Genomic DNA, 25593 nt, shown 5'->3' on the forward strand with positions numbered 1-25593 from the left:
TGTCTTTCAGCTTAAAACTGTTACTCCTCATCTTATTGCTACACTTCCTGATAAAGAGACCCTTCCCATCTTTCCTGTAAGTACTGAAAAGCTACTCTAAGGTCTCCCTAGAGCCTTCTTACCTCCAGGCTAAACAAGCCCAACTCTCTCATCCTGTCCTCTTATGGGAGGTGCTCCAGCCCTCTGGTTATCTCTGTGACCCTCCTCTGGCCTCACTCTAACAGATCCATGACCTTCCTGTGCTGAGGATGCCAGAACTGAATGCACTATTCCAAGTGAGGTCTCATTAGAGCGGAGTACAGGCGGAGAATCACTTCTCTTCAACCGGCTGGTCACACTTCTTTTGATGCAGCCCAGGCTACAGTTGGCCTTTTGGGCTGTAAGCCCACATTGCCAGCTCATGTTGAGCTTTTCATCCACCAGCACCCCGAAGTCCTGCTTTTCAGGGCTACTTTCAATTCATTCTCTACCCAGCCTGTATTTGTGCTTGGGATTGCCCCAACACGTGCTCTTCTACTTGTTTTACTTCATGAGATTTGCACTGGCTCACCTCTGAAGCCTGTTAAGGTCTCTCTGGATGGCTGTCAGGGCTTCTTAGCTCAGAACAGCATCTTTTTACCTCTTCCATGAGCTAGCAGAGTAAACAAGTATTTGTCTCTATCCTATGGCTGACATCGTTCTTCAAGAATTGGCACTGGGTGGATGTAATCCATTTACAGTAGCAGTTAAATAGAGTTTTTAAAAACTGAGCTGTAATATAACCACATATGCTGTCAAAAGGAAAGGCTAGGAATAAAGATGTTCTGAATAACGTATGTCTGTTGCAGCCTATGCAAATCTAAATCTGTAAATCCATCCCCAAAACACATGTTGAGTTCCTATGTGCCCTTGCTTTCTCTTGCTCTTACTGTGTCTGTTCTTTTTAAAGCAATAAGTTTCTGTGATAACTCTTCCGGTCAAGTATGAGAAGCTGATGTCAGACATATGGTTAATCAGTGGTGAATCAGGGTTGCAAATGGTGGATGGCATTTATTGTGAAGGAATGGAATGGATAAATGTAGCCTACACCGCAGCGAATTAGAACAGGATTTGATTAATCAACACAGTGTGTATTAGGAGGAGGTGAGGGCAAGCCAAATTCAATTGAATTTCAGAATGTCACAGCTCTCCAAGCCAGTGTCTCTGTGATTTAATTAAAAAATCAATGTTAATACTTAGCTGGGTCACACAGCTCAAATCAGAAAATAATCAGGAAGTGCTGGAAAACTGAAGGTTTAATAGAAATATTCTGTTGACTATACTGTACTTCATCAATGTTCTTCAGTGACACTTTTCTAGAACAAGTACTACACAGTTGTGCAACGCAATTAGGACTGTATGGCACTCATGGAGAACAGGTGTTACTATGCTCATTCATGGGTATAACAAGAGTAGCTTAGAACTGGGGGGGAGTGGAGTGCTGCCTCATGCATAGATTGTGAGAATCCAAGCTAGAAAAAGATGGTACGTTGGTATGTCAGCTCCTGGCCACCTCTGATTGCTTGCAGGACTTCAGGCTTTTAGAGTAGCATGAATGTCCCAGCAGTTCTGGAAGCAGTTTAGGTGACACCATGGCCATGTTTTAGGAATTGCATGATCTATATCATACCTCAAGTGGAAAGAAAATTGGAGTCTCCTTACATATGCTAATGCTCTGTGAGCAGGATCACATTGGGATGATATTTATGGCACCAAGGGATGGTGATGTCATTAACACTAGCACTCATTACTGACATTTCTGTAATGATTTTAGTATAAGTGAGAATATTTCTCAAGAAAGGTTCTGCATGTAGACTGCATGCAGGGGAGTTTTGTTTGGTAAGACCTATGAGCTGGAGAAGCAATAATTCCTTCCAGTCTAGTTTAGGGGTTATTTAGGAATCTGTCCCACTGGTCCCAAAGCAGGCTGACTCGTTGTGTCACAATCCACTAAAATTCTGTTCTGGCTCTGTGTGATGTGCACACAGAAGCTTCCTGTAAAACAGGTTATTTTTTTTATTCTCAGATGTGGAGTTTTCAGGCTGGATTTATGGATCTACATATGGATTATGAACTGAAAAGTCAGGAAAAGTGCGCAGCTGTATTTCTGTTTGCTGATTTAAGTCAGCTTAAATAAAGCAGACAAATATCAAACACTAAGATCCTAATACTGTGTTCCTGCTTTCAGCATGCCTGGCAGTGATGAGGTGACTGTTGTGCCCCTGTCATGGCAAAGGCATGTAGTAACAGCCCTTGGGAAACCATCAGGTTCATTGTTGTCACTGACATCCCTAGGTACGTGGAAGGCTCCTTCTGTGTACATGGCACAGGAAGGCTGCCATGTGTTATCAGTAAGCAAGTAATAGAGGCCTACTACACAACTCCCACTCTACGGCTTGGAAAATGTGACTTGGAACTGTATGGAGGTGGACTGTCCAAGTGAAAAATCCAAACACAGCTTTTACCCAGTCTCAGATGCTGGGGAGATTCAAGCTCACAGTCTGCAGCTGGCCAGAAATCCTTCAAAGATCCTGAATAAAACATTGCAACAAATAGAATTTGCCAACAAGAACAACAACAATAAAAGTACCAGCATGATCTATGCTATTTTCTGACAGTACAGAAATTATATTGCTAATTATGTAGTAGGCATCTTATGTTTGGATCTTTCTCTTCTGAATTTAGCTTTCACGGGCTACAGCAGAGGTGTTGCAAGTGTCCTCTGTTCTGACCCATTCTTTCACTCAGCAACTCAGCCGCGAAAAATTGCAGGCAGTTGTGTTAAACCTTGTCTCAAATTCACAACTACTTGAAATGCAGAAGCATCAGAGTTGGTTGGAGTTTGGAACGCTCTTGGTTGGGATGTGCCTTGCTTACAATCATACCCTGGGAGGTCAAGACAGTATGAGAAGCCATACCAGGGCAATGCAGGTGCTTTTTTGAGGGAGCCAGCTGGCATGAATGTCTGAGGTTTAGGTGCTTCTGAACTGCTCAGAGTACTGTGGACTTCTGTCGCCAATTGGTGGCTGTGCTAGTTGGCTGGACTGCATCTGCATGGAGCAGTCCATGACTTCTGTGAGGAGTGTGTAGCAGGTTTTCTTGTTTCTTATTGCTGTCTTAGCAATGCTCTAGGATAATGACAACTGAAGAATAAATGAGAAGCCTAAACAAAACACCTGTGAAATGGTCATTTCAGCCTGTGGGCAGGTGATGGTTTATCCTTTCTCTAGAAGAAAAACATCAATGTGGTTTGAAAGGAAAAAGAGGTTCTTGTTCTATAAAATCTTATCCTCCAGCTGAATGTGGAGGATGTGATGAGCTTCCAAATCTGCCAGCAGCTGCAAGTGTATCTGACTACTTAACTCCCACAGACCCTACACATCTCCTACAAATCACACAGTTCTCGTAACCAGGTGCATCTTCTACCTTACCTTTTGGTTTCATTCTCATCTGTCATGTTTTTTCATTGTTTGTGTAGGTCTCTGTTGATTTCATTTTTTCCTTGCCTCCTACTGTGTTCTCATTTGTTATGTTCATTTTTTTGGCATTTGCATTAGTTAACTTACATTCTACCGCTGACATTCTCTGACATTCCACATAGTTACATGATCTGGTTCATCTCTCTGCGTGCTCCTCTACCTCTTTATTCACTCTGGGTGGTCCTCATTGTTTGCAGCTCTATCAGCCACTATTTCAAATATTGAGCTCAGTTCATTTTGTACAGAACTTTTCCCTTCTAATATTTGTTCGGCTAATTCTTGAGCGCATTTTTAGAAAAAATAACAATTGTCCTTTGACTTTCTGGTGTATGTGGCTTACTGTGCCATTGCTGCAGTACTTTTCATCACTGCCTTGAACAAGCAGTAATTACTTTCTTTGCATTTTAGTCCCATATTGAACTTGAACTTCGGGATGTATGTACAGATTCATCTGCTTAACACCTTTTTCTTTACCCATGGCTTCCTGATGCTTAACCTGTAACTACATTTTCAATTTATCTCCCTCTTCCTGTTTCTTCATCCTGCTTTTCTTACATGGAGCTGATAATTTTGCAGTGGTTTTCTAAAAAAAAAAAATAAGTAACCCACACTGTATCTGTTGGTACTTGGTAATTTGCTGAGAGAGTTTTACTGACCTTTACTTTCTTTCTCCTCAGCAATACATTCAGAAATTGGGCTAAAGATTTAGACATACCAGACTGACTGATACCTACAAATACTCGTTATGAAGACCCTAAAGCAATAAGATATAGATGTGCATTTTAGAGTAACCAGAAAACTTGACTCTATATTTTCTCTCTTCTTGACTTCTAACTCCTTATTGAAGTAATCTCTTACTTCTTTATGCTGTCTATATTTGCATCACATATCAGCCAAGAGCTTTTAACAAGGTTCTGCAAATAACATCAGTCAGGCATTCATTTTAGTTTAAACATGCCTTACTTTGATTTATAAGTGCTTGAACATTATGTTGGCTTTGTTTAAATTAAGAGGATTTTCATTAAAATAAACTGATATTTGTCTTGGTAATTAACAGTGACCATACCCAGGCTAAAGACACATAAGGAAAATATTAACAGCATAAAGCGATGTAGCAATAGTAATTTAAGTGAGTGGACATCAAGGAGTTAAAAAAAATGTAATTGCAAGTCATTTATGAATAAAATTCAGCCTATAATACATGCTGGTAAAAGCTGACATCCCTGCTAAGGTTAAAATGTTATCTAGTATTAGTCAGTGTTGACATCTGTCCTGATCATATGAGTCAGATAACATCATGTTTTACATTATACAAGGTAGCTCAAATGCATCAAAACACAGATGTATAGACTTTATGAATGGAGATAATTGAAACTGAGCAACACATAAGATAATACAGCATTCTATTGACAACACAATTGTTAATAGGGCTTCAACTAGGGCACCATGTTTTGGCCGACAGTACTGTTTATCACTTCTTATGTGTTAGGAATATTCACACTTGTCTTAGGCCTGGCAGCCTGTGCTTTCACAAATTCTCATTTAGGGACTCAGTCTAACTGGAACAACTGGATGGAGTTGTTTTTCTGCAAAACAGTAGGACAGGCGTATGCTGATTCATAGATGCAAAATTAGGTAACGGCAACTCTGCTGTATTTCAGTGGTTGTGGTCCAATGGAAAAGCTGTGTATATTTAAAATACAGGCCAAGAGGATGGAGCGTTGATGTCTGAGATGAGGGAGTCAGACCTTTTAAGGGTTGAGAAAGAAAGTTTTGTGGTAGGTGCAAAGTCCTCTGTGAGAACAACAGCTGGGCATCCTGGAAGCAAGTAGAAGTGAGGAGGTAGCATAGGAAGCAGTTCTTCTGCTCTATTTAACTGGCCTCACTGAATTTACGTACTAGCAGAAATTGTTTGGTTTTAACCCTGACTGGTAGAGCCTGGGTTGGATTTTTCACTGTAAAAGAAAAAAAAAAATATTTACTAGGGAAATCATGTATCTCTACAAGTGAATTCTGGTGTCAAAGCTTAAGATACAGTTCTATAAATGTGACCCAGAGTGTTTTATCATATCTTTCTCTTAGCATCTCACTACTTGTAGGTTTCTTGGCTCCCTGTGTATTCTTGCTGTTTGCAGTATCCTTCTTGGATGGTTTAGCACAAAGAGAGTGATTATTATAGTGTAGTTGATAAATGGTGTTGATTAAAAGTACAGAAGAAATTGTTTGTGAGGGATAATTTATGTAATAGAAAGGAATTTAAACCTTCATGTTGACATTCCTGTTGTTTTATGTACGTGAAATATTGGGGGGGGTTGTCTCTGCATGTTGAAACTGCTGCTCTTGTGCATACTTTGTAACTTGTGTTTACCAGTCAACAAGCTAAGTAATAGCAGTGTGAGTGCTTACAGGCTCTACTGATGCCCCCATGTGGATATCTGGCTAGATCACTCTACTCTGCAGTTGAAGACATGGTTGAGTTTTACTGTTAATTTAATAATAATTCCTTTCTGTGACATCCATTAATGGGCAAAAAAGTTTGACTGTGGGATACCAGAAGTATTTTTGAACTATGCTTTCCATTCTCTTTGAAATAGTGCTTGACTCCCTTCTTTGTATCTAGTATTTGAAACTATTTTTGACGTATTGGGAATAGCATCACGCTAACGAGTTTACTTATTTTTGTGGGATTCCTAAGACCCAAGAAAATTTCCATTCCATTATTAATTTTCTAATAATAGCTGTGATATAATGATGGCCTGATTTATTTACCAATGTAGAGTAACCTAAACCTCATACACTGATTTTTCTGCCTCTGTAGTTGAAAATAATTATATTGTAACTATCTGGGAGTCCACCTACACCCCTGAGTCACTAGAAGTCTTTAAATCAGACAACTCAGATACTGTGACCTTGCTAGTTATGGCAACAGAGACCTTAGGAGGGGATGATTTGTCTTGCATTTTGGCAGAGTAAGTTAACTTGCACAAAGGTAAAAGTGTAAAAGCGTGAAGGACATCCTAACACTGACCAATGTTTTTTTAGTGTTCCTTAGATCGTAGTCCTTAAAGAAGATTTCAAAAGGCAATGACAGACCAGATGAGTGTAACAATAGCAAAGGGCCACATCTGTGCTGAAGCAACTGTTCCTGTTGGCCATATAGACACTGTCACCTTGTGGCTGGGGTGCTCAGGGAATTCAAATTCCAGGTCTTGTTCCAAAGACCCACACCCTGCTGTGGAGGGGCTTCTCTCCCAGGAAGCCCCACTTCCTTGGCCACTAATTTAAAACTGTGCTGGGGTTATCATCAGGGTTAATGGATAGGTAGCATGGTTAAGTTTGTAGCTTTCACAGTTGCTGTTTGGTCCTAGATGCCTAAGTTCTGCTAAGTCAGGCGTGTAGCATCTCTTTTGTATCTTTGTCATGCACTGAGATTTTCAAATACCTCTACACAGTGCAGATACCCACGTACTTTTCAGAGTGAAGTTCTTGCATTATTTGGTTTGAAACATTGGTCCTAGGTCTCTGAGGGTAAACAGAGAATGATAATTCCTGCTGCTTTAAGTTTTATAGGACATGAAGTATTTTCTAGGTCAGAGAGAAAGCTTTGTTCAGACATGTTATTTGTGGAGCAAATAGCTTTGCTTTCATATCTGCTATGTATATTATTTAAGTCTTCTTCAAAATACCTGCTTCATTTTGTTCTGGAAACATCTTATTTGATCTTAAAACCATTGGACTTGTATACAGTGGGAAATTACAGTTGTTAGAACCTGAGCATATAGTGCAGATAAGGACATTTGTTTGGTCTCATGACAGCTGGTCACTGCCTACATTAAGCCTGTGTCTAGGCTAGAGATTTCACCTCTGACTAAATCAGGTTAACAGGTTGCTAGTTAAGGTAGACTGTAAATGGTAGCCAGAGCCCTCCAGCACTGTTTGTGCTTCTGTACCTCCACGCCAAGTTCCTGCAATTTATTTTGTCATAAGAATCAGCAGTCCTAGTGTTTGTAAATGAAGGTTTTTCCTAGCATCTTCAGTCTTGTTTCCTGTTTGGTTTGTATTAGGAAACTGAATTTATCTGACAGATTGAGCCCTGAGCTGTTTAGTCATGCCTTTAATTTGCAATAGATGACAGAGAACATATCTTTGACTCTGCTTTTACACGTTCAGTCATCCTGAAATATCTTGAGACCTTTATAAAATTTGTTTCATGACTTGTGGTTGATAGCTGATCAATAACCTGATCTGCATTGTTTGAGCTCCCTTCAGAATTCCCATTAGCTCTGTGCATTTTGGATTTCAGCTCTAGGGTTGCTGGGCTATAGTATTATCTCACAGTTTTCACTTTTGTACTTCTAAGGGAAACTCCTTTTATTTTTTTGTAATATCTAAAAGATAAAACCTGAAAAAAAGCAAGTTAGAATAAATGCATGAAGATCCACACCCATCTTGTATGTGGCTTAGTGCTCATAAAGTGATGATTTTCAATAAAAAGGTTGAATTTCTATTTTTACTGAAAGCAGATAGATTTAAGAATTTAAAATAATCTACTTATTTCACCTATAAACACAAGGAACCCAGGATCTTTTCTGATTACTGAATGCGAACACTGATAATGTGAATGGACAAATGTGTCTTTTTCAGTAGAAAATGGATTTACACAAACTAAAGGGCTAAAATAGCTTAGAAACAGATTTTGTTGCTTTAGTTATAAAGGAGAGTTATCACCTTACTCAATTTGGGCCAAAAAAAAATTGTGTGTGTTCATATTCTATTTTTTTCTTTTAGGAAGAAAATGAAGCAAACTTTATTAGTCAATCACCTTTTAAACACCTTTTCTTCAAATCTTACAAAGCTTCTTCTCGTTTTTGTTTGCTAGGGTTTTTTTTAGCTCCCTCATGATTTTTGTCATAGTTCTGTAATGTATCATGGAACAGGACATGATATCCATAGGAAGCAAAAATTTCTATGCATGACTAAAGAAGTTATCAGTGCACACTTCTGAAAAACAAGTTACGGCTCTCAATTTATCTATAATTTAATACAGTTAATACAGAGATGACAGTAGGCATTCCACAATCAATTGCATCCAGTGACTGAGAGCTTGTATTTCCTTAGTCTGTCATCTAGGACCAGAGCTAGGCTAGTACAGCTACAGGGAGCAGGACAGCTGGGAATTTGGGACATCATACATGGTGATGGTGGGGCAGGTGGGTTTACGTTATGTGAGTCAGATGTTTTGTGGCCTAACAACAGATTTGCTTCAGAGTATGATGACTGGGAAACTGTTCTAGACGTAAGAGACCTGATGCCAACCTCTTGTTACATGAGTTCTACGTTGGTAAAATCCATGAACCTCTGTAGACTCACACCTGATTTATGGCAGCGTGCCAGTAGATGTAGTTAAGCAAGGAGCAAATTTAAAAGTGAGTGCAACTAGGCCATGCAAAACCTTGTAGACCAAATCTAGGCCAAGTCATAGAGTGGTGTCTTGAAAGCAAAATATAGAAACTCAGGTTCATTCTTTCTCTCTTTGATGTCTGCTCTGTGCTTTTGTGAGCAGCTAATGAGCTCTGTGTAAATGCTGCCAATATTGAATGTTGCTGATTTTGCAGAGAATTACAATATATGACCCACTGAAAGGATCTGGCTGAAGAAGAAATAACAGTAAAGAGGATAAGCAGCTCTGGCATTCATCTTTGTGCAGTATTGCTGGGTGTTGACCTTAATTTTGACCTTGGCATAATAGTTGAAATAATTAATGTACATGGCAGATACTGTAAGTGACGAAGGTATTCGTAAGGGATTTTTATTTGATGTGATTTAAAGAATGCAGTCATGGCATTTGCTAAATCTAGAGATGTCCTCACTTAGCTTACAATTGTATTTATCAGAATTTCTGAGTTTGTAAATTTTAGTTCAAATTCTATAGTTATTGGTTGATTATTTCGAGTTAGTTTAGAGCCAAATAAAAAAGGATTTTTCACAATATTAAAATGTGAAGAGAGATATCTACAGACTGGAGCAGGTTCAGCATGGGGCCCCAAGGAGGTTGGGGGCTGAAGCTCTTGCCCTGCAAACAGACTGACCAAGTGGGATTGGTTCAGCCCTGGAGGAGAGATAGCTCCGACAGGCCCTAACGACAGTCCCCCCAGTACCTACAGGGAGTGAGCAAGAAGACAGAACCAAGTTGCAGACACAAGTTACAAGAAGAGAGGTTCAGACTGGATATAGGAAAGAACTTTCTCCCCATGGGGCAGTGAGGCAGGCTGCCCAGGGAGGCAGAGTGGACTTCATCCTGGGGGTTTTGCATATTAGGCTAGACCAAAGAGTCTTGAGCAACTTGTTCGGACCATGCAGCTGGCCCTGTTGTGAGCAGGAGGTTGGACTGGAGACCTCCTGAGTTCCTGCTTAGCTTGGATTATCCAATGATTATGTGATCCTATATCCTTGTTTTGTATATGAACCAGGACTCTGACCTGCTGAATCAGCTGTCTTAGACAGTATGCCCCAAAATTTCATTTGAAAAATAAAATAGCGCCCTTCAGGCTTGTTTCCTTTCTAAATGAAGGAGAGGCTTGTGTTACTGAGGACACAAACTGAATAACTGTTGAAGTTTGGGTGTTGATCAGTTGTATCTTTTTAACTAAGTTCTATTCATTGTCACATTGAGAGGTTCACATAATGGCAATGAAGTATAATTTTATAAGAATATTTTGGTGGGCTTGGTTTTTTCTTTTATATCTTTTGATTTGTGCCCCTCCTCCAACACTAGAGGATTAAAGTTTTTTGTTGTAATTTTTGTGAATTGGGGTAATTTTATGACCTTTCCACTGAATTGTAATGTAGATGCTTTGTGTAACATATTTGGACTTTCCCAGCTGTAAGAGTCCTGCTTCGATACAAGACAGTGGACAGTCATAAAGGTCATTATAGGGAATGCCATGGCCCAGGCTTGCCAATGACATAGAATGAATATGAGTCCAAATGAAGATCTGATATATTCAAGGTGGCTCCTTCAACTACTTGCCACACCTGAAAGTTCCATCAAAGTCACTTTGATAGAAGAGAACCCTGCTTCTTTGTACAATGTGTCAAACCAGTGTGACATAGTATCCTTATATATAAAAATTACATCTCTTAATTCTCACTAAAGCCTGGATCTGCTTTTTAAAAACTCATTTTCTGTTCTTACTTTGTTTCAGTATCCAACTTTTTATAGTAGAAGAGTGTTTCTCTTTTTCTCCAATGTATCTTCATCCTCTAGAGCCTCTCCAAACCGGTGATTTTCTGTCCTTCACAATTGGTGGACCCCTTCAATTCCTTAAAACAGTAAAAATTCTAGGTTTTTGAAAATATGGGCCATGCCTAGTTATCTTTCACAGATTCTGCAGAGGTAACTGCTGGGCCTCCATGGTCTTGCTTTAAATAAATGCATAACTGTTGGACTTCAAATATCCCAACAGATTTTGACATGCCCTTAATACCAAGCTTTTATTTGCAAATCTTTTGCTATTTAACATGGTACTATTGTAAAGCAAATACAGATCATTTGATACAGCTGTATGGTACCAGTATCCAGGGAACCTCGGTTTTTAATGTCTGCAGTAGCATTCTGCCTGCTGCTTGCATTTGGACACCCTGGTGCTCTTGCATTGCCTCACCACGTGCAGCTTGCCTTTTCCTTTTTATGCTGCGAAACTGCTCGTGTGATTTGGCCTGCTTCCATAATCTGACTGGCAACCGGGAGGTTAAAAGAACATGATTAGTCCCTAAGCTTATCCCTTTGGAGCCTAAAAGAGGCACCATTACAGGGAATTTGAACCCAAAGGGTTTGTTTCAGCTGGAAATTTCAAAGGTTTAAAGTTTAAAATGTGTGCATTTTCCTATCCTTGGCTTTTGCTAGCATGACTTTAAAATCTCATCTGAACTTATAAACATTTTTAAAACCACGTTTCACATGCTTTCTTCTCACCTACTGTCAGTTAATGAACATTTAAGATACTTCATAATCATGACTACCAAAGCTGTCTTTTGCTTGCTTGCTGTTCTTTTTTTTCAATCTGTTCGATCAGCTCATTTTTTGAGGAGTGGATATGAGAAGAGAGATGTATCATAAGGTAGTCCCATTGGTGTGGTAGACACTTGGGGAGTTAAACTGCTTGTTTAACTGCTAAATAAAAATGTAATTTGCGATGATTTTTTTGATTCTTGTGAAACTACCCTCTATTGGGTAACAGCTGTATTATCTCTGTCAGAGTGATTAATCCCTTTGGGTCTATAAAACTGCATATTTTAACCTCTGGAATAGAACACATTGTAGCAGATGATAACCTCTATGCATAGATAACATATTGGTATGCATATATTATACATCAGGAAGAAATTATAGATGTGTTAAATACAGATTAATATTGATTTGTTTACTCAGTTATGTTATCAGTTCTCTTATTACTTTATCATTTGCATTCTTGATTATGAGAAATATTTTATGAGTAAACAGGCTCTCACATACCTCCTTCATTTCTAGGAGCTTCATTTATCGAAGCTAAAATAAACTTTCCTTGATGTCACAATTTGTCCTCTTGTTAAAATTTGAAATTGAGTCCCTTAAATGATAGTGAAGCAACTACTGATGGGAAATAAATCTTCTAATCAGCTGAAATAATAAGCTAGGAAATACTCTGGTAATATAAACCAGGTTCTATCACACAGTACTTCTTACGGCAGTGATGTTTAATTCTTTGCTGAAAAACAAGAGCTGTATTTCTCAGAAAGTTTTGCATAAAGCCTAAACTACAGGGAAATAGCATGTACAGTTCTGATAATTTCACATAATTAAGTTTCAGTCATTTCTCAAACAGAAAATGAGAAAGAAAATACTCATGCAAACAACACAGATTGTAAGTGGTAAGGGACGCTGGAATGTGTCTGGAAAAAATATCAAAGAATACAATTCTTTAGCTTTCTTCCTGTCTTTGCTGCTAGTATACATTTAAAATTACGTTTAAGATCTCACTATAATTCAAATGACTGTATATGCATTCAAAAGTCTAAGTTATATGTAGAAGTAATAACATTTACAGTACCAAAATAGTTGAAAAATTCAGATAAGCTTTCAGGCACCTAGAATAGAAGCCCTCTGCTTTAAAGCATGCTAGGAGTTGAGAACAATTGCTGAGAAATGAATTATATTTTTAGTAGTTAGCCATCTCTGGAAAAAAGTTAGTTGACAGCAGTATAGTTGAGGTGGTGTTAGCCTTTAGGGAGAAAAGAGGGGGTATTAAGGTTGTGGCCTCATAGGTAAAAGAGAGAAATAAGTAGTTTATAGTTTCTGAATCCAGGAGAAGTTAGTTGGAGCCACTAGAACAGTTAATTCCTTTCACTGAATCTGTGCTTTTGCACACACATCTTTCAGATTTTCCTAGGCTGCCTCGCACTGGAGCCATTGTCTAAATACCAGCTTTTGTCTCAGCTGCTGTTAAAACAGAACTGTGCAGTCTGTAATAGGTCCTTACAGTTGACACATCTCTTATAGCTGGGATAATAAATCAATGAGTCAACTGGGCTCAAATCCCAACAAATCCTCTCCCACCCATTTTGTCATTTACTTAGCTTCCAGAGGATAACTGGATGTTACTTGGGTAGATGGCTGCAAGCTTCAAAAGGACTCTGAGTCACTTCTTATCTACCATACCTCCCTACGGAGGTGTCCAAGCTATTCAAATTCCTCTGTGCTCTGCAGCTACTCTAATGAGTCCCCAGGTCACCTGCCTCCCTTTCAGTAGGCTGGCAAAGTCCTTGTCCTTTTGTGCTAAATTACAGTCTGATAATTTACCTGTGCCTTACCTTTGTATCACAAAGTGAATATACCATTTCTTTCTTGGTTTGAGTTGTTTGTCCTCTTGCCTTGGTTAGGAAAATACTTCATTCTTTGCTTCGCAAATGCAAGTCTAGTGGTTACTCACAGCAAACTGTTTTGTGAAACCTGTTTTTACGCTCTTTCTTAAGTTTCCTTTATGACAGCCTTTCCTTGAGCATGTGAGCAACCTTTCCCTCTATGGGAAGGTGATAAAGAAGAATCTCTTCCAGCCTCTCTGGCAGCCTTGCCTTGGATAGCCGGTGTAATGTGAGGAAAAGGCAGATGTCACTTCACATCCCAGACTGATACTTCTTTTGCCATTATCTATTTTGCATCACATCTGCAAACCTTTCCTCCAGGAATTTATTCCTCTGTCTCTAGTATTATTTTCTTAGATGATCTGCAACCACTCTTGTCCCTCCTTACCCACTCATACTTTTGCTGGTGTCATCCAGGTCTTTGCCTCCAGCTCCTCTTCTCTGTGACTGTGCAAAGTTCTCTGCAGGCCCCACAGAGGTTATGATCTCAGATATCTATCAGTAGCAGCCGCTGAGCAATCTGTCCTTTCCTCATGCGAAGGGTCACGTAACAACCTGTTACTTTATTTGCTGCTGGAATTTCTAGGGTGTCTTCTAGAAAGCCTGCCAGATGCAGAGGACTGGGCTTAGCCTACAGTCTGGATGAAAGGAGAAGTGCATCTTGCTAATGGCCATTGACAAGGTTAGAACTGAAATGTCAAGAGCCCGAGTTGCTCTCCTCTGTGGGAACAATGCAGAGAGAGAGTGAGAAGCAGCTCCTTTTCAGGGGCTATACCAAGACAGGAATTTCTTGGGTAATCTTTGAGTGGCCGACAGAGCTGGTGCCAAGGCTGCTCTGTAACAACAGCACAATAGAAACCAAAATTAAATTTAGAGGTAAATCAGGGCCTGTGTTTCTTTTGAGACTAAAACCCTAAGTTGTCCAGGCCTTTGGACCTGCTGTTCTTGCTGAGGATGAAACAAACAGCAGCTGCGAGGTCAGAGAATCATTCAACATTTGTTCTTCAAGAGGAGCTTGGTAGCCGTGGTGCTTTTGTATCAGAAAGATGTCTGGGTTTTATAAAGTTAATTACAGGCCTGTCCCTTTCTTTTTTTTTTTCTGCATTCCCTATCCATTTTACCGTTATTTGATTCCATTTGGAGCGAGTCTGTGTCATTCACACTGCCACTAAAAAGACTCTGTCTGAGGTCTTTGCATAATCTTTCTGTATTTCTGAATCAAAGTCTTCTGAGGTTTGCTTGTTCAGAAGTTTGAAGTCAGACTTCAGCGTAAAACTAAATGTAATCACTTAATGTAATATTTGCAGAATAATTCAACTATCTACAACACCATTTTATTCTAAATATAGTATTTTCTAAAAAAAGTTTCCATCTTAAAATGCACTCCAATATAATAGGTTTCTGAAAAGCTGTCTGTACGAAGTGAAATCATCTTGTACAAATATGTCTGTTAATACCATTGATTTTATTAAATATAGATGAGATCAAAATTGAGCTGCCAATATTAAGTAGCACGTAAGCCTTACCAACAATGTGGCTTGTTACAAATTATTATTTACAAACTTGGTTGTCATTTTTTCCTTGAAAGAAAGGAGATTTAATAATATTGTTGCAAACTCAAGAAACATGAAAGAGACTCTGTGTATAAAATATGTTTTTATCTTGTTTCAGCCAGACTTTCTCTCCCCTGCATCCAAATTCTGATGCAGGTAAAGTGAACAGAGGAACAACTTTTTCCTCTGAAAAAACAGGAGGAGCCCAGCCAGGTGGCTTGAGGGATCTCACTTTCTCTCTCACTTTCATTATTTTATTATTAATAATAAGATTGAGATGTGTTTTTTTCTTGCAATCTTTGTAAAATCTATAAATGAGAACTTTCTATTGAAAGACATCTAAGATATCATTTTTAAGAGCCTTTTTGCTGGCTCTGCTTGTCAGAGTTGGAGAGGAATCTTGCTTGAGGTATGTTTAAAATATTTAGAGAGCAGATATGAGCTTACTCTCTTCACCCTTTGGCACAGTCTAGGGAGCTATGATAAGCACAGTACAGTACACAAAATAACAAATCCTGCTGTATCTGTGCAGTTTCTTGGCAGCCCTGAGAATTGACAGAGTGGGTTGATGTGTGCCTGTAAAATACCACATGAATATGGAAACTCCTTGCCCCCCCAAAAGGGTCTGGGATCTGGAAAGGAGTAATGGAACAGGCTAGGTTATAGCTAAACAATCTATTCATTTCAGTAAAGATATGCCATAATTCTCTTACTTTATTTCATAGAGAAAGCTAATTACATTTAATTGACCCATGACAAAACATAACAGCTTATATAGTGGATAAGTCCTATTTATTTCTGTCTAGAGGTTCAAGACACTGTGGTACAAAATAATGACCTTTTGTTTTAGCAGAAACCTTTAACCACATAGGCATATGAGAAAAGTTTGTGTTAAATTTTAAAGACTATCAATGTCAAATAACTTTCTTTGGAGGATTTTTAAATTCTTGTGTTTCGAAAAAATGGCTTTTCGTGAAGCATTCAAGAAATAAATTGGTACTGAACTGCTGAAATTTTTCAGGTAGCATAAAAATGGAAGTGAATTGCAAAGAGTAAGAATTTCCAGAGAGATGAAAAACATGAAACCCAGCCCTACAGGTGAAATTTCTGGGATTTTTTGGAATAATGTTACGGATTTTTCTTTCAGTAATTCAGAAAATACTGTATACTTAGCACCCTGGGCCTTTTTCAGGTCTTCCCTTGGTAAAGAAAAGGCTTCTTATAGAAAGAGGGGAAGGTGTCTGTGCTTTAATAACGATGATGCAGGGAAGCAGTTAAGGTTACTGCTCTGTCTGTCATATGAATTGCTGCCTAACAGATGATAATGAGCTCTGGAAACTGTTTTTTTTTTTTTGATCGGTCCTTCCACCTAGCCACCTGTTTCAAGTTCCCTATTAATTTCATAATCAAGTTCATAACTTGCGGGTTGGTCCAATTTCTGTTTGTAGATTATGCTTATGCGACACCTGCTTGCAGTGTTGAAATTCTATGGTAGTGTCCAGATATAGAGCCTGTCTGTTTATTTCTCATACTATGATAGATCTAATTTTTTTTTTTTGCATGAGTATACTGCTAGGATTATTTTATAGACATAAATATTTTAAAAGATCTTATGAAAATTACTGTAAATTGTAAACAGACTCTAGATTGCTTTGCATCTGCTTTTCAGCCTCTTACTTCATTTTTCCAGCCCAACTTTAGCTTTGTCTGCTTGTTAAACCATCCCCAGCTTTGTCATGGAGCCTTTTCCTCTGCAGCCGTCTGTCAGCCTATCTTTACCTCCGAGCCTAGTAAAGCCACCAAAGAGAACATAATCTTTTCATACCTGGCTTATAGTATCTTAATTTTACCCTACAATATTACCTAGGGTTCATTCTAATATTCATTAATTAAGCTCAGAAACTATGTTTGAGTCTGATTATAAGATGTCCTGAAAAATAAAATACAATTATCCTGAACTGTATTGCTTCATTTGCTATTTTTACTCATAAAAACCTATCAAACATGGGTTTCTCTTATTAAACCCAGGCTGGTTAATATTTCTGGTGTAATAGACAGCTAGGTATGAATATCAGTCTAAAATAAAAACAGTTCTTCATAAAATGAAGTAGATTTGAATTGATGAACTTGAAATTTATGAAGGTTTCTTACCTGCTAAACTAAACTGGGCTACTTGATTTACAATCCATGAGGAACCAAGAGGAGGAGGAAAAAAATTCTAGATATGCTTTATTAGGAAAGGCAAATTAATTCGATAGTTGAGGCTCCGGTGATCTGAGTGGACTTAATAAAAGCTTTAAATGATGGAATATAATTCTATTAACATATTCTGAAATCTATAAGGCAAGATCTCTTAAAGGAGATATGTAGAATAATCTGTACTTGTAACTGTATGTCACAGTTTAAAAGAACTACTCACTAAAGTGTTAAATTCATCTAAAACGCATACAAGGTAATAATGTATTATTGACTTTCCTGCAGACCAGTCCATATATAAATCATCTATTAAAACTTAAGAATATTTTCATCTTTAATCCTAATATGTCACCACTAAGAGCCTTCTGCTAATGTCTGTATCACTGATGGAAGATTTATTACCTATACTTACAGTGATAAAATTCTTTTGGACATATTTCAAAATGTCATGTGAATCTCGAAACTGCTACTATGTCATAACTAAATTTAAGATGTAGTAGCTTTTTTGAAGCCATGAGTATTTTGAATCTCAAGGATTATCTACAGATTAGCAAAGTGTGTTTTATGTTTGCACATGCTAACTTTGCTTATGTCACTATTTCTTTTCTCTTTTTCTTGTTTTCCCAGGGCACAGTATAGAACTATGATAGCAACCGGAGGAGTCATAACAGGACTGGCTGCCTTAAAAAGGCAAGACTCTGCCAGGTCTCAGCAACATGTAAATCTTACAACAGCACCAGCTTCTGAGGAGAAGAAGCCAGTGAGACGCCGGCCTAGAGCTGATGTAGTAATTGTTAGGGGCAAAATACGGCTCTATTCCCCTTCGGGATTCTTCCTTGTTTTGGGAGTACTTATTGCATTCTTGGGAATTGCAATGGCCATCCTTGGATACTGGCCCCAAAAAGAACAGCTTTTAGGATCTGAAGATAATCTGTCAACAAATGAAACCCAGGTCCTGAGAAGCCAAGGAAGCATTTTACTTCGTTTCTTTGAACAGCATGTGCACTCAGATAAGATGAAAATGTTGGGCCCTTTTACAATGGGCATTGGAATCTTCATTTTTATTTGCGCAAATGCCATTCTGCATGAAAATCGTGACAAGGAAACAAAAATCATACACATGAGAGACATATACTCCACTGTAATAGACATCCATACCCTGAGGATCAAGGAACAAAAGCAGCTGAGTGGTGCCTTCACTGGCTTGTTAGGTGAGGGAGAAATGATGCATAGTGGGAGCTCATGTGCATCACGACTGGCTGCGAACACGGTTGCACCTTTCTCTGGCTTCAAAAGTAATAGCAAAATGGATAGTTCTGCTGAAGAAGATGAGATTACCCTAAATGAAGACAGGATCACTGGTAGTAGCCTTCTGCCACCTCTGCTGACTGGGCAATCTGGTTCAATCTTTGGACTGTACCCTCATTCCAGCAAGGCTTCAGATGACAGAAACACTAGCTCTATAAAGTGTGAAACAAAATCCATTGTATCCTCTTCCATTAGTGCTTTCACGCTGCCAGTAATCAAATTGAACAACTGTGTTATTGATGAGCCCAGTATAGATAACATAACTGAGGACTCGGAGATTAGCAGGAGTCGGTCTAGAAATCTGTCTATGGATTCTTTGGCCATTCCACTAACTGATACAAATGAATCCTACAAACCGGCTGCTGCCGTGCTTCCACGACACAATTCATTTGTGGACACTCCATCTGATCAATTCAAATCTTCAATGACTCTTGGACCGAGCACAGGAAAGCTTTTATCTCCTGGTGCTGCCAGAAAACAGTTTGGGTCCAACACATCTTTACATCTTTTGTCTTCACATTCAAAGTCCCTGGACTTGGATAGGGGTCCATCTACGCTTACTGTCCAAGCTGAACAAAGGAAACACCCAAGCTGGCCCAGACTTGATCGAAGCAACAGTAAAGGATATATGAAACTCGAAAACAAAGAGGACCCAATGGATAGATTACTTGTGCCACAAGCAGTGGTCAAGAAAGATTTTACTAATAAGGAAAAGCTTCTTATGATCTCAAGATCTCATAATAATTTGAGTTTTGAACACGACGAGTTTTTGAGTAACAACCTGAAGCGAGGAACTTCTGAAACAAGATTTTAATATTTAAATTGCAATTTAGAAGTTGTCATATAGTATTTTTAAAAAAATAAAAAACATTTTGACAAGTGTTTCCTATTCAGTGAGACTAGTACAAGCCTGTTTTTAACCAAATGCTTAATAGCCCATTAAAATTGGCTTACGTGAACAGAAATCTTCATCTTTGTAAATCCAAGAGGTTTTTTTCTTAGTAATATACCACTGTTAAGACTATATGTTATCATTACTCAGAGGGTTTTCGGTACTACTGATTGCGTTTTTTCCCAAGTCATCTTTTCTTTCCTTTAATATGAGCATGTTACGTTTTATCAATTTGACTCCAGAAGTTTGCATTAGGAAAAAAGCTTCATTTACCTGTAAGTTATATTTATTTAATGACTGCAAGTCTAAAAATGGTGCTTGCAGTCTCGAATGGGAAGTGAGCAGGTGTTCATACTGGAATTGTCAAACCCAGGCCTTTATCCTAGGCGTTGTTTTTCACATATGGTACATCTTGGTAACTGCAGTCTTACCATTGTCATTGTGAGAAACTTATTTACATATTGGGATGGGTGGATAGAAAAGAGTGGCTATAATTAAAATAATTTTTGTGAATTCATTGTAATTGGTCAAGTTGAATACCGGTGTTGTGAATTATTAACTATGCTTTGTGCAATAATCTTTCTACATCCTTTGTAATTTAATCCCGTAATTTAATTCCAGGAAGACATATATAAAGCAAGAAATCTGAAAATTCTTCTGGGATTAGTTCTCTAAACCACTTTGATTGGCAGCAGTTTTAAAATCAAAATATACAGATTCAATTAAAATCATAGGAATATGATGAATGCCATCAGGATTTTAGAAACACGGTGTATAATGAGATGACATTGTGACATGAATCTGAAGGGAATAGTGGAAAATTAATATGTTGCTTCTCATTACAATAGCAAGAAACTACATAACTAGATCTCTATGTTTAAAACACTGATACAAAGCATACAATTTGATATATATATTAACATAGTGTGAAAGCCCTTTGCCTAAATTTTGATTTATATAGTTCACATAATTATTGGAATGATGGTTCACCGTAGGCTTAGCTGTGGCAATTTGCATTACAAGATTTTGCAAAAGGAAGTGGCATTTCAAACAATGTTTTTCTCAGCAAAAAAAGCTTCACAGTTGACAGTTGTAGGCTATTGCTAAAGAAAATGAGAATTTGAAGGTACATACCAGAAGGTTTTCATGTATTTCATTAAGGTATTTAGGCCGTGATCCTGCTATGACAGCCATGCCAGAGAGTATGACTCAAAGCTGCAAGGCTTACCTAACAGGATGTTGGTCTTAATTGGTCGGTTTTGATATATTCATCTAACCTAAATACTCAGGAATTATTTTTAATGGCTTTTCCCCAAAAGAGTCAAACATGTTAAAATGTCGTTGTTACTCAATTACATTGATTATGAAAGATCAAAGATAAAAATGCCGTATCTTTTGGGTTTTTTATATTCAGCTCCATATTTCAACTGCACGATGTTTATGTATCAAGAGCATTACTTGCTCCTTGAATTGAGGCATAGTGTTAACTGTTATAACCTCAAGCCTATATATCGTAACAGAGTTGGCTAAATATTTTGCTATGAAGCTTTTAATAACTTTCTGGTTTGTGTTCTTAAGACATTTGCTATTTTTTGAAATAAAATAAAATGTCTATCTACATATATCTTGTGTAAGACCTGTTTTTCTTCCATGATCTCAAATCTTCATATCAAAATATAGTTAGGTATCATAACTTAGTATGTAATATTGTGCTTAATTTATTAGCCTGCCAGCAGATATTTGGCTATGACTACTTGATTTCAGTGATGACATCCCTACACATATAAAGGGTGAATATTTTTTTCTGTGCAGTGTGAAATATTTTCAAAGTGATTTTGATATAAGGAAATTTTGTATAGAAAGAACACACTGTTCTTTTTTGTTTGGCAGTTAGTATTCTTATAAAAATGGAAAACACTGAAGACATGAATTATGTGAACTTTTATTTTCTTAGTAGCTACATTAAATCATAGCTTAAGGGACACTTCTTTGGGTACCATCATATGTAGGAATAGTGAGTGGTCCTTTTGTCAATATGGTAGGGCTATAGCTTTTCATTTTAACATAGATACCTGGTACTGAAAAATGTACTCACTTTTACAAATTTACCCACCTAGGAGACCAAAATAAAGCTCCTGACTTAAAATAAGAAATAAAAATAGCATCATACAAAGCAACTCTGTGGTTGACAGACCAACAAGAAAAATATTCCCAAATTACCCCAAAATGGAATATTTAATTCATACAATCACAGGACGATTGAGGTTGAAAGGGACATCTGGAGGTCATCTTGTCCAAGCCCTCTGTTCAGGCAGGGCAATGTAGACCCAGTTGCTCAGGGCTGTGTGCAGATGGTTTCTGAATAATCTCAAGGAGAGAGACCTGAGCCTGTGCAAACCTCAGGAAGTAAAACACGTAGAAGTGCACGTGTCAGGGCAATCCCAAGCACTAATATAGGCTAGGTGGAGAATGGATTGAGAGTAGCCCTGAAAAGCAGGACTCAGGGGTGCTGGTGGATGAAAAGCTCAACATGAGCCGGCAGCATGGGTTTGCAGCCCAGGAAGCCAACTGTATCCTGGGCTCATTAAAGGAAGTGCGACCAGCATTCAGTCCTGGAGTCCTCAGCACAGGAGGGTTGTGGATCTGTTAGAGTGAGTCTGGAGGAGGGATACGGAGGTGATCAGAGGGCTGGTGCACTTCCCATATGAGTTGGGCTTGTTTAGCCTGGAGAAGAAAAGGCTCTGGGGAGACATTAAAGCAGTCTTCCTGGACTTGAAAGGGGGCCTGCAGGAAAGACGGAGAGAGGAATGACAGGATGAGGAGTAACAGTTTTAAGCTGAAAAATTTAAATTAGATATTAGGAAGATTTTTTTTTTGATTTTTATTTTTTTTGGTGTTGGGGTGGTGAGGCACTGGCACGGGTTGCCTACAGAAGTTGTGGAAGCCCCATCCCTGGCAGGTGTTCAAGTACAGGTTGGATGGGGCTTTGAGCAGCCTGGTCTAGTGGAAGGTATCTTTGCCCATGGCAGGGCTTTGGAACTGGATGATCTTTAAGGTCCTTTCCAACCCAAACCATTCTATGATTCTATGATTCTATGATGGGACTGATGTTATGGTCTGTCCCTCCCTCTTAGGGAAAGCTGTTTCACTTTGCTAATTTTTTAGGCAAGTTTAATCAGGAAATAAAGAGCATAACTATGCAGTGATAGAGCAGAAATGCTGGGTTACATTGTGTTTTCCAAGGTTGCTCTATGATTTACATGAAATTGTTGCTGGATAAAATCTTTGAAACAAGGACTGGATTCTTGCCAGCCTGATATTTTAATTACTCCCTGGGGAGCGCAGTTTACTCTCCCTCTGAGCCAATGAACCTAACACTTCCACACAGAGCGGTGCAGAGTTCAGCAGGAGGGACTGGCAAATGCTCCAGCTGCTCAATTACGCATGGCTTAATGGAGGGGAAGGTATTGGCATGGGTTTTCTCAGCAGCAAAAGACTTTGGCATATTGTTACCCACTCTGACTGCTGCTCTGACGCTAGGGTTGTGTAAAGGATGGAAAGGCAAGTTGGCACCACCAGTCTGTTTTTGAAAGGAAGTGACATTTGGTGTTATAATTTAGCAGAATTTTTGAGGCCGACAGTTTTGGAGGCAGGCATCTGTCCCACCTCATATATTAGATAGCTAAATAATTTTATTTTATTTTTTGCAACCGTATCAGAATGTCTTTCTCAAACTTACAGCTGATTTTACTTGTCCTTAAAATACAGCATTACTAGTCCTTTAGTTTCTGCTGAGTGAAATCTGGGGAATAGTTTTAACCTACACCAGCAGTTTTTTCTCTGAAAAAGAAAAGCTTTTTCAGGCAGCTTGTAAAGTTCCTGTATTGCTTTAGTCTTATGCTCTTAAGTTCTTACTATGAATCTTTTCCTAACCCTTTTCAGGAACTTCTGACTTCATCTTCCCAACACTACTTTCTTTTTGGTTACGTACCAAGCATCGCATTATGATGAACAATAGAAATCTTTTAGCAATACTGTGTTCAAAGAAGGGCAATGAAGCTGGTGAAGGGTTTGTAGAACAAGTCTTGTGAGGGGTGGCTGAGAGCATTTGGGCTGTTCAATCTAGAGAAAAGGAGTCTGAGGTGTGAAGTCACCCTCTGCAACTGCCTGAAATGAGTTTGTCGCAAGGTGGGTGTCAGTCTCTTTTCCCAAGTGACACGGGATAGGATGAGAGGAAATAGCCTCAAGTTGCACCAGGGGATATTTAGACTAGATATTAGGAAATACTATTTTATTGAAAAGGGCTGTCAAGCATTGTAACAGGCTGCTCAGGGAAGTGGTTGAGTCGCCATCTATAAAGGTATTTGTAAGATGTGTAGATGTGGTGCTTAGAGACATGGTTTAGTGCTGGACTTGGCAGTGTCAGGTTTACAGTTGGACTTGATGATAGTGAAGGTCTTTTCCAATCTAAACAATTCCATGATTCATACATATATGAGAATACAAATGGAATAAATGGTCTATTATAATATAGGAGTGCTTCAATTAGTATGATTTAGCTACTCAAAGACAAGTTCATGACCTTTGTTTAAACCTTTTCAATTAAACTCAGGAGCAAATTAATTGCAGTTATCACACGTTTAACTTTCACATCACATTTATTAACTCTTCCATCAATATTCTGTGTATGGCAATGTTAAGTTGTTTTGTATTTTAGGACTCAGTATTTCAAATTAACCTCACTGGAGTATTTTATGCATTCAGTAAGGCTTGTTTTTTAATAGCATTGATTTTCTGAATGACACTTTGCAGATTTATAGCCCCGAGTCTTGTAAATAATGGAAATCTGATAGTTACAATACTCTTATTTCAGAATAGTTTGTTGAAATTGAAATGTAATAACCTACTGTATTAAACAGAAAGCAGTATGTCTAATTTGTTGTCTTCATTCTAAGAAGGTAGATGATGCCTTAGAGGAGAGTAATTTACAATCACTGTGAATTGTCTGTAGGAAGAATCATAAAACCATTATTATCCCTTACCAGTTTTTATTCCATGTAGTGTAATTATTCAGGATGACATTCACAGAAACATCTGATCTATTTCTGAATCCCACTAAGCCCTTCAGTTTCCTAATGTTGTTTTGGTAAACTACTGCAAATTAATTGTAAGTTGCCAACCAATATATTTCCCTTATCAGTTTGAAATTCTTATCAGCACTTTAATTTCATTGCAATAGCCCACTGCTCTCTTACTGAAATTATACACCAGGAATAATGTGACATCTATTGTAAATATATTTATATTTCTGGGTGGGTTTTTTTTGTATTTTTAAAGAAATTAATTACACTAGTTGCTCAGAGTTATCCTATGACTCATTGTACAACCAGTTTAGCACTTAGATCTTTTTGTTCTCAGAATATTTTCCTAAATTGTAAGCAATACTGTATTTGTTTTGGCCTCTAATTACGTGTCTTTTAATATTAAATTCCATTACATTCCAGCCCATTACAACAATTCAGTTTTCCTTCTGATCTCTTTCATATTGATAATGCTTAGCTATGTTCCTGGGGAACATCTCCCCATTAATTTTCTGCAGAAAGGAGTCCAAAAAGAGGTCTCAAAAATGCTTGTTTAGCCACACCCTTAGTGACTTCCTTGAATTCATCAGCACAAATGCACCTTAATCTTAAGTTTGTTAATAAATGCTATTTGATAAGATTAGTTCCCTGTGAGATCCTTGCAAGTTACTTCACTGAAATCTTGTATTATACATTACTTACCAGCCCAAATTGCCATCTACTCATTTGATGGTTAATACTCAACATAGTTTTTCTCCTAATTCTCTTATCCAGCACAGATAATAATTTCAGATGTGCCACTGTATCAAATACATTGCTGAAGTCAGAGCAGATGAGATCTGCTGCATATTTTGTCTAGAAAATTATTATTTCAAAAAGAGACATCACTTTACTGTGGTATGAGATATATTTGGCACATCCTCTCAGCATCTTATCCTATTTCCCATTTTCATTCTTTTCTTCACTACCTTGAAGGCTTTTTTTCTGAAGCCTTCCATACTACCTGGATTTTATTAGCAGATTGAGAATGGCCAGATAACTCCTCCTTTCATTCTTTCTGACACTTCATAAATAGAGTTTAAAAGATTACTATTTTTTTTTAATACACATTGCCTTCCATCTCTCTGTCAGCTCAGTAGATGTATTGAAAGTTCCTGCTATTATGT

The 25593-nt window shown here is 38.1% G+C and overlaps 1 protein-coding gene across 1 annotated transcript in view; it reads left to right on the forward strand.

Annotated features, from left to right (window-relative positions):
• TMEM200A (transmembrane protein 200A) overlaps positions 1–20936 on the forward strand; it is a 54314-nt gene extending 33378 nt beyond the window's left edge. Inside the window, exon 2 of the mRNA XM_054061490.1 lies at positions 17774–20936. Coding sequence (XP_053917465.1) covers positions 17790–19268 — 1479 coding nt within the window. The 5' untranslated portion in view covers positions 17774–17789 and the 3' untranslated portion in view covers positions 19269–20936. The remainder of the gene's footprint in view (positions 1–17773) is intronic.
• The last annotated feature ends 4657 nt before the right edge of the window (positions 20937–25593 follow it).

Source organism: Cuculus canorus, chromosome 3 (genome assembly GCF_017976375.1).
Source record: "Cuculus canorus isolate bCucCan1 chromosome 3, bCucCan1.pri, whole genome shotgun sequence".
In the NCBI taxonomy this organism is placed as follows: Eukaryota; Metazoa; Chordata; class Aves; order Cuculiformes; family Cuculidae; genus Cuculus; species Cuculus canorus.